The sequence below is a fragment of the Oxyura jamaicensis genome, chromosome 2 (assembly GCF_011077185.1).
Source record: "Oxyura jamaicensis isolate SHBP4307 breed ruddy duck chromosome 2, BPBGC_Ojam_1.0, whole genome shotgun sequence".
Lineage (NCBI taxonomy): Eukaryota > Metazoa > Chordata > Aves > Anseriformes > Anatidae > Oxyura > Oxyura jamaicensis.
This window is the reverse complement of record NC_048894.1, coordinates 105,175,647-105,189,507: the sequence shown is the minus strand read 5'-3', so window position 1 is coordinate 105,189,507 and position 13,861 is coordinate 105,175,647. Positions and strand designations below refer to the sequence as shown.

The following is a 13,861-nucleotide window of genomic DNA, read 5'->3' as shown; positions in this document are numbered from 1 at the left end:
AGAGAATGGCACACATACCTTTACATGCATGGACCACAGCTTCCAGCACCTCTCTAAGACGCACCAAATAGCTTGTGGTTGGGAAAGAAAGGAGGGATTCTGAAAAAAATAAAATAAAATAAAAATAAAAATAAAAATAAAAATAAAAATTGGAGGCTGGGGTACAGGAAAGAGCCAGGTCAGAGTAATGGACTGTTGTGAAATGGAAAAGGAGTGAGCAGGAACCATGTATGTTTTGTTCTAATATCACTGCAGCAATTTTTGCACAAATTGTTCAAAAATACAGATAGGAAGATAAAATTTACATCTTTTCTTTTGAATCGCTGGCAAATTTGAACATGTTTTGCAGAGTAGAAGTGAGTGTGAAATCTTATAAATGAACTTATTGCTATTCAAGAGAAGACTGTAGCAAGGAAAACATGACCACCTAACACCTGGTTGGCAAGTGCTTAAGGTCACGCTATGCCACAGCAGCCGTCAAGTTCTCACTTGGGTACCTTATTGCACCATTCCATGAATAAACTGTAATAGTTCTGTGTACTGAGATGTTAAATGAATGTAAGATTTTCTAAACAAGGACAATTTGTTTAGATCCTGCAGACCCTGGATGCAATGCGGGATCACTTTGTGACAGGCTGCCATGGCGAACTTGCAATAGCACAATGTTGTTAGATTATTGCTACTGGATTAAAAAACAGGCTTCATAGTTTTTGTCCTCAACTAGAGTAACAATAAAGTCCCTAGAAGTAAGTGTTATCATGAATGTAGATTTCCCTAGGACACAGATTAAATACATGTAGGTTCTTAAAAAGGAAAGAATAAGAAAACATGCCTGAAACTTTTTCTTTGAGAAAGATTGGTGGGTTTAACCAGAGAGGCAGTGGAACTGTGCTTGGCAAATGCCATGGCTTTGAATGAAACTTGAAAAACATAAAAGAAAGTACAAAAAGCTCAATATGCAGGACTGGGGACAATGCTCACAGGGCTTGGGAAGAGAAAGGGAATGATGCCCAACCAACAGGACCACCACACCAGCTCTTAGCAGCCCCAGAAATGCAATCTTATTCCACTCAAAAATGGTTCAAACCCTAGGACCTCTGATACCACTTCCAACAAAATATTCCTGGCAGGTTGCCTGTGGGAAGTGCCACGGGGACTGCTGCATCTCTGTCAGCTTTGCCTGCTGCAGTACTGTCCTCCTGTACCTTCACTGTATCCTACCCCAGGGGATTCCAATAGCCCTATAGAAAACTGTAGCGTATAACACACTGCCCAAAGATAGGATGGGGTATTCATAGCCAAACTAAACATAACACAGATCTTCATCAGAAGTACTCAGACCATCACTTTTAGAGTGCTCATCCACCAAGAACTGGACATTTGGGGACATTTGGGAAACTGTATGAAGGCAATTGAAACAGAAACAGTGGAGAAGAGGCTGGAGAGCAGAGTCCATTTAGGGATAGGGAGAGACATGCTCTTGCTGATTTTTAAAGCCAGTGCTTCTAAAGTATTGTAGTAATTTTACACCAATGGGAAGCTAAGAATCACCACACTGCTCTCTCACTCCCCCACCTCAAAAGGACAGGGGAAGAAAGTATGATGAAAAAAGCTCATGAGTTGAGATAAGGACAGGGACATCACTCAACAATTACTGTTACAGATAAGACAGACTCAGCATAAAGGAGATTAATGTAATTTATTGCCTATTACTAACAGAACAGAGTGGAAACTAAAAGTGAAATAAAACCACCTTCTCCCCATCCACCCTCTTCTACGTCTTTCCCCCCAAGTGTTGCAGCGGAACAGGGAATGGGGGCTGCGGTCAGTCCCTGAGGCTTCATCTGCTGCTCCTTCACGGTCCCTCTCTGCCCCTGCCCTACGTGGGGTCCCTCCCACAGGAAGCCGTTCTTCCCGAAATGAGCCTGTGAGGGCTGCCCACAGGCAGCAGCTCTTCAAGAACTGCTCCCACGAGGCTCCATACCCTGGGGTCCATCCCTCCGGAAAAAACTGCTGCAGCACGGGTCCCCCATGGGCGGCAGCTCCCCCTGGACCTCCTGCTCCTGCGTGGGCTCCTCTCCACGGGCTGCAGCTCCGGCCCGGGGCCTGCTCCTGCGGGGGCTCTGCATGGGCCGCAGCCTCCTCCAGGCCACATCCACCTGCTCCACCGGGGGCTCCTCCATGGGCTGCAGCGTGGAGATCTGCTCCATGTGGGACCCATGGGCTGCAGGGGGACAGCCTGCTCCACCAGGGGCCTCTCCACAGGCCACAGGGGAACTGCTGCTGCATGCCTGGAGCACCTCCTGCCCTCCTGCTGCACTGACCTGGGGGGCTGCAGGGCTGCTTCTCACTCCTCTCTCTCAGCTGCTGCTGCACAGCAGGCTTTTTCTTTGTTTGTTTATTTGTTTTTCCTTTCTCCAATCAGCTCTTCCAGAGGCCCACCCAGCATCACTCCCTGGCTCGGCTCTGGCCAGCAGCGGGTCCCTTTTGGAGCCGGCTGGAGCTGGCTCTGATCTGACATGGGGCAGCTGCTGGGCTCTGCTCACAGAGGCCACCCCTGCAGTCACCCTGCTACCAAAACCTTGCAACCCAGTACAACCATGCCATTTTTTTGTTTGCTTGTTTGTTGGTGTGTTGTTGTTTTTTTTTAATTATTATTTATTTTCCAGAATTCTCCTGTTTCTTCAAACTGTGTTTGATGAAGAGAGTATATGTTCCATAAAGATAGGTTCATTAATTATGCTTGATCAACTTCCCCATTTCCAAAAACCATCAGCAGTCTGGTTTTCTCTTTTGTGGGTTCATTAGCCCTAGGGTTGATAATGGTGGTGACAGCTCTACTTTCCTCTGTCAGACGAAGATGAGTCAGTAGAATGAAGGAACACATCAGAAACAGAAAAATAAAATACTTGGGTTCAGAGGAAAAATTTGACACATGAACAGGAGTGAATGCGTCAATGAAAGTGAAAACAATAGAGTTCACAGCTTGTCTGAATTTCTTTGCTAACACAGTTTAAAAATTTTATGAGTAGAAGATCATCAACCATTTTAATACATAAAGTATAAAAAAATTATAAGAAAAATGTATAAGAAATTTGTTGTGAAATACAAGTTATATGAATAAAAGAGAATATAGAAGCATAATTTAGATATATGAAGTTTCCCACTGTGTCCATAATTATTAATTATTTTAAAGTCACGAGAATGGAAGTAGATTTGGGACATAATGAATCAATCATAAATTTCTCTATTACTTCAAAATATTCATAATTTCTCTTTCAGGTAGTGAGGAACATGTTTTCCTCAGACAGAGCAATTCATAAGTCACAGACTTTTAAGTCTCTGCAATTTTTGGTTGCTATTGCTTGTTTAGCTAATCTCTGAAGAGTTAAAAGTGTTATCAGTAACTGCTTTTGAGGAATTTCCTAAATTCCTGCACATTCCTGCTCTTTGTCCATTCCTTGATATCACAATTCTAAAGTAATGTTCCTTTTCCTCCTTTTCCCTTTCCTTTTCCTTTTCATGCATTCCTTCAGCACTTGGCTTTCAAATAGAAGTAGTTTTCCTTTGGAAAATGGGGCTTCATTATCGGATTTCTCCAGTCCATGAAAATTAGTGGAAAGATTTCTACTTGGAAACATATCCATGGGCTTTGGATCAGAGTCAGGATAGTTTTGTAGTTTGTGAAGTTGAAAAATATTGATTCTTCAAAACAAAAACTGTAAGTTAAATTAGGATCCAAAATAAAACACAGAAGTGACCAAGCGTTAATTGGTCCTATAACCATTCTGAGTGCTGTTGTCCTAACCCAACACTCTGCTACAGGACATCCTTAACCACCTTATGACTACACTCAGATTTAAGTGTTTTACTAATGACTTGTACCAAAAATAGATATTCCAGTCAACTACCAGTGTGCAAACTAAAAGCTGGGTAAAGTCTCTTTGATATCTGAACCCTGCTTTAAAGTACCAAATGGTTACTGCAGCTGGTGCACAAGTATTTTCAGCAACACTGCACTTCAAGAGAACAGGTACCGCTTCTGAGACAGCAAAACTCTCTCAAGTGATTGTCAACGCAAGGTATCAAAACAAATGAAGGGATTTGAATTTCTAAATCCAGGCTTTAATTTTTTTTTCTCTACAATGGTTACTTTTGGTGATTTTAATCCTCTGCTCTTTGCTCAGGTGAGAACCTTCCTGAGAGGTTTCCAATGCTGTTTGACCTGGTGTTAAACTAATCCTGGGGTACTGACCCATGACTGGTCCGGTACACAGTGATCCCCATCAGAGCCAGAAACTGGCTGAAAAGACCACACAGCACAAACGCTTCTTTGGGCATCCCCACATTCAACAGGTTGTGATACCTCCAACTGCAAAGCTGAGGCAAAATTGCCTGCATCTCCTTTCTGCACCGGGAAAGCCTCTCTGACACCTCTGTGACTTCACCCACCCCCCGAACAAAACAGTGCACGTTGATCGAGCTGTGCTTCATTGACACTGATGTTAGTCGTTAAAGCTGGACCATAAACTGTTATCACTGCCTTCAAAGACTAAAAAAGAGTAGGTTTGCAGAAAATCACAGTGTGCCTTTCATGCAAACAGGAGTCAGTAGATGATCCATTATTCCTGGCAGCATCCACAACTTGAGAAACAAAAGACGCCTGGCCTGCCTATCCCCGACCCCACAAATATCCACACACCGCCTTCAGTCCACGACCCCATGGAATTCAGCAGGAGCCAGCAGGAGCTTGGCACGTCCCGCAGCCCCTTCCCAAGTGATGGGCGCACGCACCCACGGCGTTGGGGTTTCACCCAAAGGTCCCCCCTCTCCCTCCGTGTGGGGCAGGGAGGTGTGACACGAGGTGACACCAGGTGACACCAGAGACTCCCAGTGACCGGCGGGCGACCAGCGAGCCCCGTCCCCCCCCCCGCCCCCCCCGAAGCCCAGCACGGCCCCGCCTCAGGCCCAGCACGGCCCCGGCCGCGGCCCCTTCTCCCCGGGGCGGAGGGCGGGAGGCGGGGCCGGGCCGCGGCTCGGCGGGGCCGGGCCGGGCCGCTCGGGGCTGGCGGCGAGATCGCGGTGCCGCCGGCGGTCGAGGAGCCACGGCGGGCGGCAGGGGCAGCGGCAGCGGCAGCGGCCGGGCGTGTATGAGCAGCGGCACGGCCGGCGGCGAGGGCGCGCCCGGCCCCCGGCATGGCCCGGCTGTAGGCAGCCACCCCCCGCCGCGCCCCGTCCGTCCTATGCGAGCCGCCCCGGCGCCAAGATGAAAGGTAAAGGTAGGGACGGCAGCGGGGGGAGCGCTCCGCCGCCCACACCGCACCGGGCACCGGGCACCGAACACCGGGCACCGGGCACCGGCACCGGGCACCGGCACCGGGCAGCCCCCGGCCCCTCACCCCGAACGGGGCGTCCCGGTGTCCCCCCGCCGCCCTCCTTTTATTTCCCCCCTTCCCCATCCGCGGCGTGCCGAGGAGTTGAATTTCTCCCTCTTTTACTTCTTTACTTCTGTCTGTTATTACTAATGTTGTATTTCTTTTTGCCGGCGTTGCGCGATGTTCGCGGTGTCGCTGCTGAACATCTGGCAGTGATTAGGTGCCAGCGGAGGCTTAAACTGGCTTGTGAAATGCATTTGGCATATTTCTCCTCGACGTCCACCGACTGGAAAATACTCGGGCTTCGCTTTGCATCTGCTAAAGCTGAAACTTCGTTTCTTTCCCTGTTTCCCTCATCCTCTCCCCCCACCCTCCTCCTTTTAAATGGGTGAAGCGTGCCGCTGCTGCCGGCTGACCCCATCCTAAAAAGTTGTGACTGAGGTGTAGCTGATAATAAACACGGCAAATCGCTACGCCGTAGCCTAGTAAAGATATATTCGGGGGGGTTGCAAGAAAGCCTTCTGCTTATGAAAATTGATAGCCCTACAGCAAAAGGCAGAGAGCCCTGACACACCGGGCGATAGCTACAATGAGAACATCAAAGGACGCTCCGGAAAGTTTGGGAAGTACGGGGGAGCTGGGGAGGGCTGGGTCTCGTTTTGCTTCGGAGACAAAAATAAACTGGAAGGGTGGAAGGGAAAAAAACACACACACATACACACAAGAAAATTGCTTTTGGGCACCAGTGTGCCTGTGCTTGGATTGCAGGGGCTGGTTCCAGATGCCAGGAGGGCAGTAAACATCATGATAGTTACACTGAGTTTCCAGAGCCTGGGACACCAAATGATGTGATTATTTATTCACTTGCCAGAGAAGCTGCCCAAAGGGAGGAGAAGCCTTTATTTATTTATTTATTTATTTATTTATTTATTTCGGGGGGGGGGGGTTTTTTTTTTTTTTTTTTTTTTTCCAAGCCTCCCCCCCCCCCCTTTAAGTTACTTCTGGCCCTGTGACAGTCTCTCTGCAGGACCCCACAATGCATTCAAAATAATGTATTTATAATGTTCTTTATTTATAAGGGCACTCATGCCAAAAGTTTGGTTATCAGCGTAAGCGTAATGGCAGGAACAAACCAAAACAATGGGAATCCAGGGATATAAGACCACAGGTGTTAGCACTGAAAGCCTTCCTTTCTGTTTTTGCTGGGGCTGAGACCATGCTGGTTGTGTGGGGGGAGGCAAAGGGCAGAGGACAGCAGTAATGTTTTTGGGTAGCCACGTGCTGCAATGCATGGCACCTGGAACCAGGGTTTGAATCCACTGAAACCAGCGAGCGTTTTGCTGGAGTTGTAAGCGGGTGTAGGACGTGGTCTGGCATAATACAACTACTGTCTCCTTCTGCTCTGCCTCCGGTGCTCTTTGCAAAGTGGAGAAGTGGCGTTTGGAGGGGCGATGTCACCCCTGCTGTGAGCACGTGCTGATGCCTGCGCCTTAGTGAGAGGGAGATGCTTCATTCTGCCTGCTAGCCCTTGCCAGTCGGCTTCCCTGAGAGCAATCACAGCCATCTTATTCTCCCCTCCCTGCAGAATTACAGAAATCACTAATAAAACATGCAAAAAAGGACATGACTGTGCTAATAACCAGAGAAATGAAAGCCTTCAGACAAATCATCGGGTCAAGTGCCATTGCTGGTGTTACGGAAGCTATAGAGCCAAAGCGAATTCTGACTCCGTGTTTTCCTTTTCTGGGTGCATATTTATTTTTTTTCACATTTTCTCTTTAAACTTGATGGTGGTGATAATTGTAGGACCTTAGAAGTCAGTGTAGCTACACATTTTTCTCAATAACAAAATGATCTGTTGATTGCAGCTGTCTCTGTATTTTCCCTCTCTGGAGAACAGAGGAATATCTAAATAATTACATCACTAAGTATCTGTAAGGAATAAATTATATTTTCCATTGCTGGGATTTGTAAAGTGTTATGTTTTAAGTCAGTAAAATAAATTGAGGTTTATGCTTAATACTCTTGCGGTTTTATTTCCAGCAAACTACAATGAGCTCACAAACTTTGTGATACTTTTTATAATAATTCATGTACTTTATAAAGGGACTCGACTGCTTTAGTGTCAGGTGTGTCTTTATCAAATTATAAGTTTTCTTCTAAGCTTTAGTTATGTATTGGGGTGCGAAGCAGTATTTGTCGCCCAGGAAACAAATGAAAACAGCTTCCTCGTAGTCAAACAGCACCACATGTTTAGTAACACTGGGCCTGATTAAGGCAGGCAAACATGTTGTTCTTTCTATATATCCGTGATCTATTTTGTAATTTCTATTGTAAACCAGATCTGTACTCAGTGCAGGCGTGGCTGCTGTGGTTTTGCCATTTGAAATGTGGATTTTATTTGGGCAATGACAGACTACTGATGGCACAGTCAAGGTGGTTCTTTGGGAGTCTTGCTCCGGGGTGGCAGCAGTGCTCTGCGGTAAGGCTAAGGCAGCCCAGCTGCTTCTTTCCACTGATCCTCCTCCTCCTCCTCCAACCTCTTTCTCTCTGCCTGAGCAGGCACCTTGCTATGCTGCTTGTAGAGCGATGCTCATGGCAGAGGAAAAGCCAGCTGTGTTATACTTGGGAACGAGTGTCTGACCAAATGCGCTATCCTGTGCAGTTTGTCTCATTCAAAAAATAAAAATGCATGGAGTGAAACGGCAGGGGAAGTTTGTCCTTGGTTGTGTGCCGCTGCAATCAGTAAAGCCGCAGAAGTGGTCACACCGCCCAGCTTCCTTACCGTGGATGCCTCGAAGGCAGCCCTGTCTGCTTCATCCAGAGAGTTTTCAGCGGACTAAAGCTGGCCCCGTTTACCTGTTTGCCTTACACATTGTAGTCTTTATCAGGCAATTAATAAGAAATCAGCCCAGAGTGCTAAAACCACACTCTCTGTGTTTTAACCTAGAGCCTGGATGTAACCAGCAGGGGAAACCTCTGCCTTCAACACTTGAATGTGCATGCAAAATTCTCCTGTTCTCTCCTGACTGCTTTGAAAAGTCTTGAAGTGAATAATCTGTTTATATGATGTCTGCCTTCTTGACAGATTTTGTCTTCCAAACCATTTTGATGCCACTGCTATTTTTAAAGAATAAAGCTATTTTTTGAATGCTGGAGAAACGTGTCTCTCTCCCTCTCTAATCTTCTTGTGCATGAAATCAAATGAATGGTTGTCTGCAAATAGGTCTTCCCTGGATAGAACAGCAAACTGCAAATTTCAAAAAATCCAGTCCAGAGCATTTTGCAGAAGCCAGAAGGCATCTGAAAAACAAGGATTAGAAGTGGAGTGATCCAGTAACCTCTACTTACTCCAGTTATAACAGAGTTTATATGAATATAGTGACATAAACATGAAACATATGCAAAAGCTCTGACTGCTGTGTGTTGGACATGTCACAGGACCCTACTACAGAAGTTCAAAGGCATGAGCAGTTATAATAAATGTGTGATACAACGCAGAACAAATCCCAAGCAATGCTACTATACAGCCAGCGTATCCTGAATTGGCTGGTAGCAACGGAGGATTTTAAATGTGTGTGTGAGAAAGATGATCGGGCATGCACGTGTCAAAGGATATTCTCCTTAGCCACATAGATGAAAGAAAGCAGAGTTTTAGAAGCTGTGAAAATACAAGGGAAATCTGTTACTGCACAAGCAGAAATGTGACTGTACAACAGTAATGGTTCTTTAGCAGAATTAGCATATAAGCTATTTAGTACAGGGTTATTTTTGGTAAGAAGTTGTGACTGTGCATCTTAGCTTTCAATACTCTACTTTTCCCAGACACGTAGGACCAACAATAGCACCGGGGAGTCGATCTGCGTGAGGAAGGTAGTTGTTTAAAATCTCTCATGGCTCTTTCTTCTGTTGCTTTGGAGAAGAGGAATTTATTCTAGGCTGGTTTTGCTACAGCTGAGAGCTGAATAGAGCCCTTTTTGTCACGGCTGCTTTACGCTTGGTTTACATCCGTGCTCAAAGGCCATTGTGCTCATAGGTTCAAACACCTTTGCTGGCTTGGCTAGCAGGTAGGGAGGGAAACACTCCTGCACGGAGATACAGGGCTTGCAGAGCAAAAACAGAGTCAAAGAAAGAAAGGGAGCTGGAAGAAATGTCAAGGATGAAGGCAATTCAGCGCTGTGAAGGATGTGTGCCCAGTTATCTTCAGATTCACAAAACACTCCTTATCCTGAGGTTCTCTGGTGTCAAAACAGAAATTTCCCTCACGGAAAGCAAAATAAAGGCACTTTTTAGCAGGCACTGAAAGTGAACATGATCCTCCTAATAATCTGAGTGTGGTCTGTGCGAGCGAGGGATCAGCATAAGATGAATTGTCTTTGGAGTTTGACTGCTTCCACCTAAAATTGCAATCCCTTTAGGTGCATAAATTTGAGGTGAAGACTGGGACGTCGCTAGGAAACAAAGTGGATGACTTATGGGAGGCAATATAGAAGTATGTTGTTCAGGAATGCGTATACTGTTTTAATGCTCTTGTTAATTGCCTCCTCCAACATGCAGACAGGGAGGCAAGAGTTTTCAGCGCACTAATGAGAACAGATCTGTTTGCCCTTAAATCATTACACTGAAATATGATATGATTTAAACCTTTAACTTCTAAGGTCAGCCCTGTGCACAGTGCAGCTGGTCTTGGCCCCAGCAGTGCAGCATTGCTCTGCAGCATTCATGGGCTAACAACTTTTGTTCAAGAAAAAAAAAACAACTATATATTCTCTTCATTTTGTGCCTAAAAAGCAAAACTAGAGCCATCATTCTTATACCTGTGTCTCTTACTCTTCTCTTTTTTTTTTTTCATTCTTATTGTGAGCTCTCACATTTTTGGCCGTAGGATTTGGGGTGTACACCAAGATCATAACATTGAAATGCTCCCATTTGCCATGACTGTTTTTTTTTGTTTGTTTGCTTTATGCATGTGTTAGGTGATGGGAGATAAAATCCTAATCTTGGATTGTAAATCTCAAGAGAGGGTCTATGATCTGCGGCCTTGCCTCTTGCTTTATTGCGGTACGGACAGCGGACCAGTTCCCATATCTGAAGGACAGGGATGGGGGAAAGCCTCAGTCTCCTTGCCAGGATCCAGGATGAAGCGACATCCCAAAGGATGCTTGGGGATGCGTGGAGGTGGGCTGTCTTCCAGGGCTGCCTCAGCTGAACCTCTGCCTCAGCTTCTCCAAAGACCAACTGGAGCCGCCTGCTCTGCAGATGCAGAATATATATAATCCCTGTCCGAAGGAGCTCTCTCAGAGAGGAGGCAAAGCACCGGATGGAAAACATTGGTGCTGAGCTCAGAGCCAGCCACAGCAACGTGATGGCTCGGGACTGCATCAGTAGGGAAGGGTTTTCAGCGTGGGTTGGGTTTTTATGAGGGAGAGCTTGTCAAAATGGAAGCAAAGGGGGAAAGACTTGAATATGAAAAGCATCTTTAAGGAAAAGGGAATGGAGAAAATCATAAGAAGAAGACAAGTGAAGTGAAGCATCTGTGAAGACAGAGAGGTTACAGCCCGTTAGCACAAGTAGGAGACTGTCCAGAGTAAAAGCTATGAAAACCAGTGCAAACCAATTAGACTGATGAAGTCATCAACATCTGAAGGCTGCAGCTGCTTGCCGTGCTTCTGCTGGCTCAGTTTCACCTCTAGGTCAGCACTTTGAATGTAGGTTCCTTTAATAGTGACCTGAAATGCATATAAATCTGGTCGCTGCTCAAAAAGCTTTTGAAATGTGATATGAGAAAGATATTGGTGCTCACTGTGCTCTTCTGTCTGAACACATGTTAATATTACAGAAACCTCACAAGTGGACAAGCCCAGTGAGAGGGCTGAGATGGAGAAGGTGAGCAGAAACAGCTTTAGGATGCTCCAGACAGTCCCTCCGGCCACCCTTTATGCACCCATCTGAGCAGCATTCTGCATTGATGCTGGTTTATGGGATAAAGAGAGGAATACCATTATTTTCAGCTACTGGGCACAGTGTCAAATGGTAAAAACAAAACAAAACAAAACAAAAAAAACCTTCTTGATAATATTATAATGAATTTTACAGAGTTGCTCTAGTATATAACTATACAGCTCCCATTAAGCTGGTGGGAAATGCAGCACCCTTAACGATTAAAGCTCTTTGAGAATGCACATTATAGAGAGATTTGTTTTAAAGGAAACTCTTATACTGGATGTCATTGTTGCTGCAAATTAGTCTCACAGTCCCGAGTTCCCAGCATGGTACTTAGGGGTAAGTTGTAATGTGCTGTAAATCCAGTTTTCAGGGAGTTATAAATTAGCTTCTAAAATCTGAGGTGAAACTTGGCGCAACGATTTTCAGCCCGGATGCCTCTTTCTCTCCCAAAATATATTTCCATGGATTTTGAAATTTAGCATGGAACATTTTTGCCTTTCCTTGATTAAAGACTTGAAACAAAGGTTCCTTCTTTAACCCGTGTTTGCCACACAGAAAAGTTGTAGGAATAGTTGAATGCTGTGTGTCTGTAGCCAGCACACGACCCAACATCTCTATAGTTCTGAGGTCTATGGAGGTTCAACATGGCTAAGTGCCAGGTCCTGCACTTTGGCCACAACTCCATGCAGCACTACAGGTTTTGGGGCAGAGTGGCTGGAAAGCTGTGCGGAGGAAAAGGATCTGGGGTGTTGGTCAGTGCTCGCCTGAACATGAGCCAGGTGGCCAAGAAGGCCAATGGCATCCTGGCTTGTATCAGGAATAGTGTAGCCAGCAGGGCCAGGGAGGTGATCGTTCCCTGTACTTGGCTCTGGTGAGGCCGCACCTCGAGTACTGTGTTCAGCTTTGGGCCCCTCACTGCAAGAAAGACACTGAGGCCCTGGAGTGTGTCCATAGAAGGGCTACGGAGCTGGTGAAGGGCCTGGAACACAAGTCCTGAGAGGAGTGACTGAGGGAACTGGGGTTGTTTAGTCTGTTTAGGGGAAGAGGAGGCTCAGGGGAGACCTTATTGCTCTCTACAGCTCCCCGAAAGGAAGGTGTGGGGAGCTGGGGGTCGGCCTCTTCTCGCAGATAACTAGTGATAGGACAAGAGGGAATGGCCTCTAGTTGCACCAGGGGAGGTTCAGGTCGGAAATGAGGAGACATTTCTTCTCAGAAAGAGTGGTCAGGCATTGGGAAAGGGTTGCTCAGGGAGGTGGTGGAGTTACGGTCCCTGGGGGGTGTGGTGTTTTAGGAAAGGCTGGATATGTTAGTTAAGGACATGGTTTAGTGGGTAATATTGGTGGTAGGGTGATGTTTGGACCAGATGATCTTGGAGGTCTTTTCCAACCTCAATTATTCTATGATTCTATGATTCTATAAGTTAATTATCTTGAAATGGCTGAGGAAGGTGTACTGTTAGAAGGTGACAGCTGGACATGTACATTAGCTGCTTTCTGAAACACCTCCCATATGCCAAAAGGGCACCCATTAAAGGAAAGGGATAAAATGGAAACGATTTCCCTAAAATCATGCTGCACTAAAGACTTCTCAGATCCTGTGCTGCTCCAGAAGGGAGCGAGCAGTGCAGTGGTTATAGGACCTGGGTAGTCCCAGGGCCGATTTAGCATCCTTTTTGGCACCAAGCCAGCTCTCTCTTACTTGACCTCAGCGCTGACTCAGAAGTGGCCCGTGATTAATTTATTTAAGATTTAAGAACAAGAACCAGAAATTACACAGTTCTAGTCAACAGATTTTTGCTTCGCCTCTAGCAAATTAATCAAATGAGAGTCCAATTTGTTTTAGATTAAATGAATTCCCTCTGTTCGCTGTGTTAATCCCCAGTTGAACTGCCTTCTTATAATTTCCACTCCCTTGAAGCATTGTACTGTAACTTATTTAACTCTACAACTGTATTTATTAGAGGTGTTGCAGTAATAATTTATAACTGGGAGGCAAGTAGTATTTGGCATTTGTACTCGGTGTAGTGTGGATATTGCCAAAATATCTCAAAGCCTTTTTTAGGGGGGATCAGAGCTCTTGCTTTTTGCTGACTACCTACAATATTTGAGGTACGTCTGCTCAGCTACAGATAGTCACTTATTTCCAGCAGTTTGCTGTAAACTCCATGTGACAATCTGTTGTAGGCCTCCAAGGAGACTCTTGTAAACCTGATGGAACAGGAGGTCTCCAATGGTCCTTCTCCTGTGTGGTTAAATACAGTTGGCTGCTTACGTGCATTTCTGTTTCACCCAAAGTTTTTTTTAATGGGCCTTCATTCTGCTAGTGCTCAGCAGAAGTCAGTGGAATAAGAAATTGCATTCTAACTAGCTTTTATATTTTCTTCAACTTTCTTCTTCTAGATTCTCTCTCTTTCAGCCCGCAGCTCTGTAGACCAGCCTATACCTATACTGTGGCTGGTCTTTCCAGCACTAAGGAGTAAATTATTCTGCCTGGGACATGAAAATGGATATCACTTTATTATCTGCTTCAAGGAGGAGTAT

The 13,861-nt window shown here is 45.7% G+C and overlaps 1 protein-coding gene across 2 annotated transcripts in view; it reads left to right on the top strand.

Moving 5' to 3' along the window:
* The first annotated feature begins 5,044 nt into the window (after positions 1–5,044).
* The window catches only part of COLEC12 (collectin subfamily member 12), a 94,836-nt gene continuing 86,019 nt past the window's right edge, over positions 5,045–13,861 (top strand). The window contains exon 1 of one of the 2 annotated variants that reach the window (XM_035317010.1): positions 5,045–5,273. In XM_035317010.1, coding sequence (XP_035172901.1) covers positions 5,267–5,273 — 7 coding nt within the window. In that variant the 5' untranslated portion in view covers positions 5,045–5,266. Of the gene's footprint in view, positions 5,280–13,861 lie in introns of both variants that reach the window. The other variant, XM_035317009.1, reaches the window with a different exon arrangement.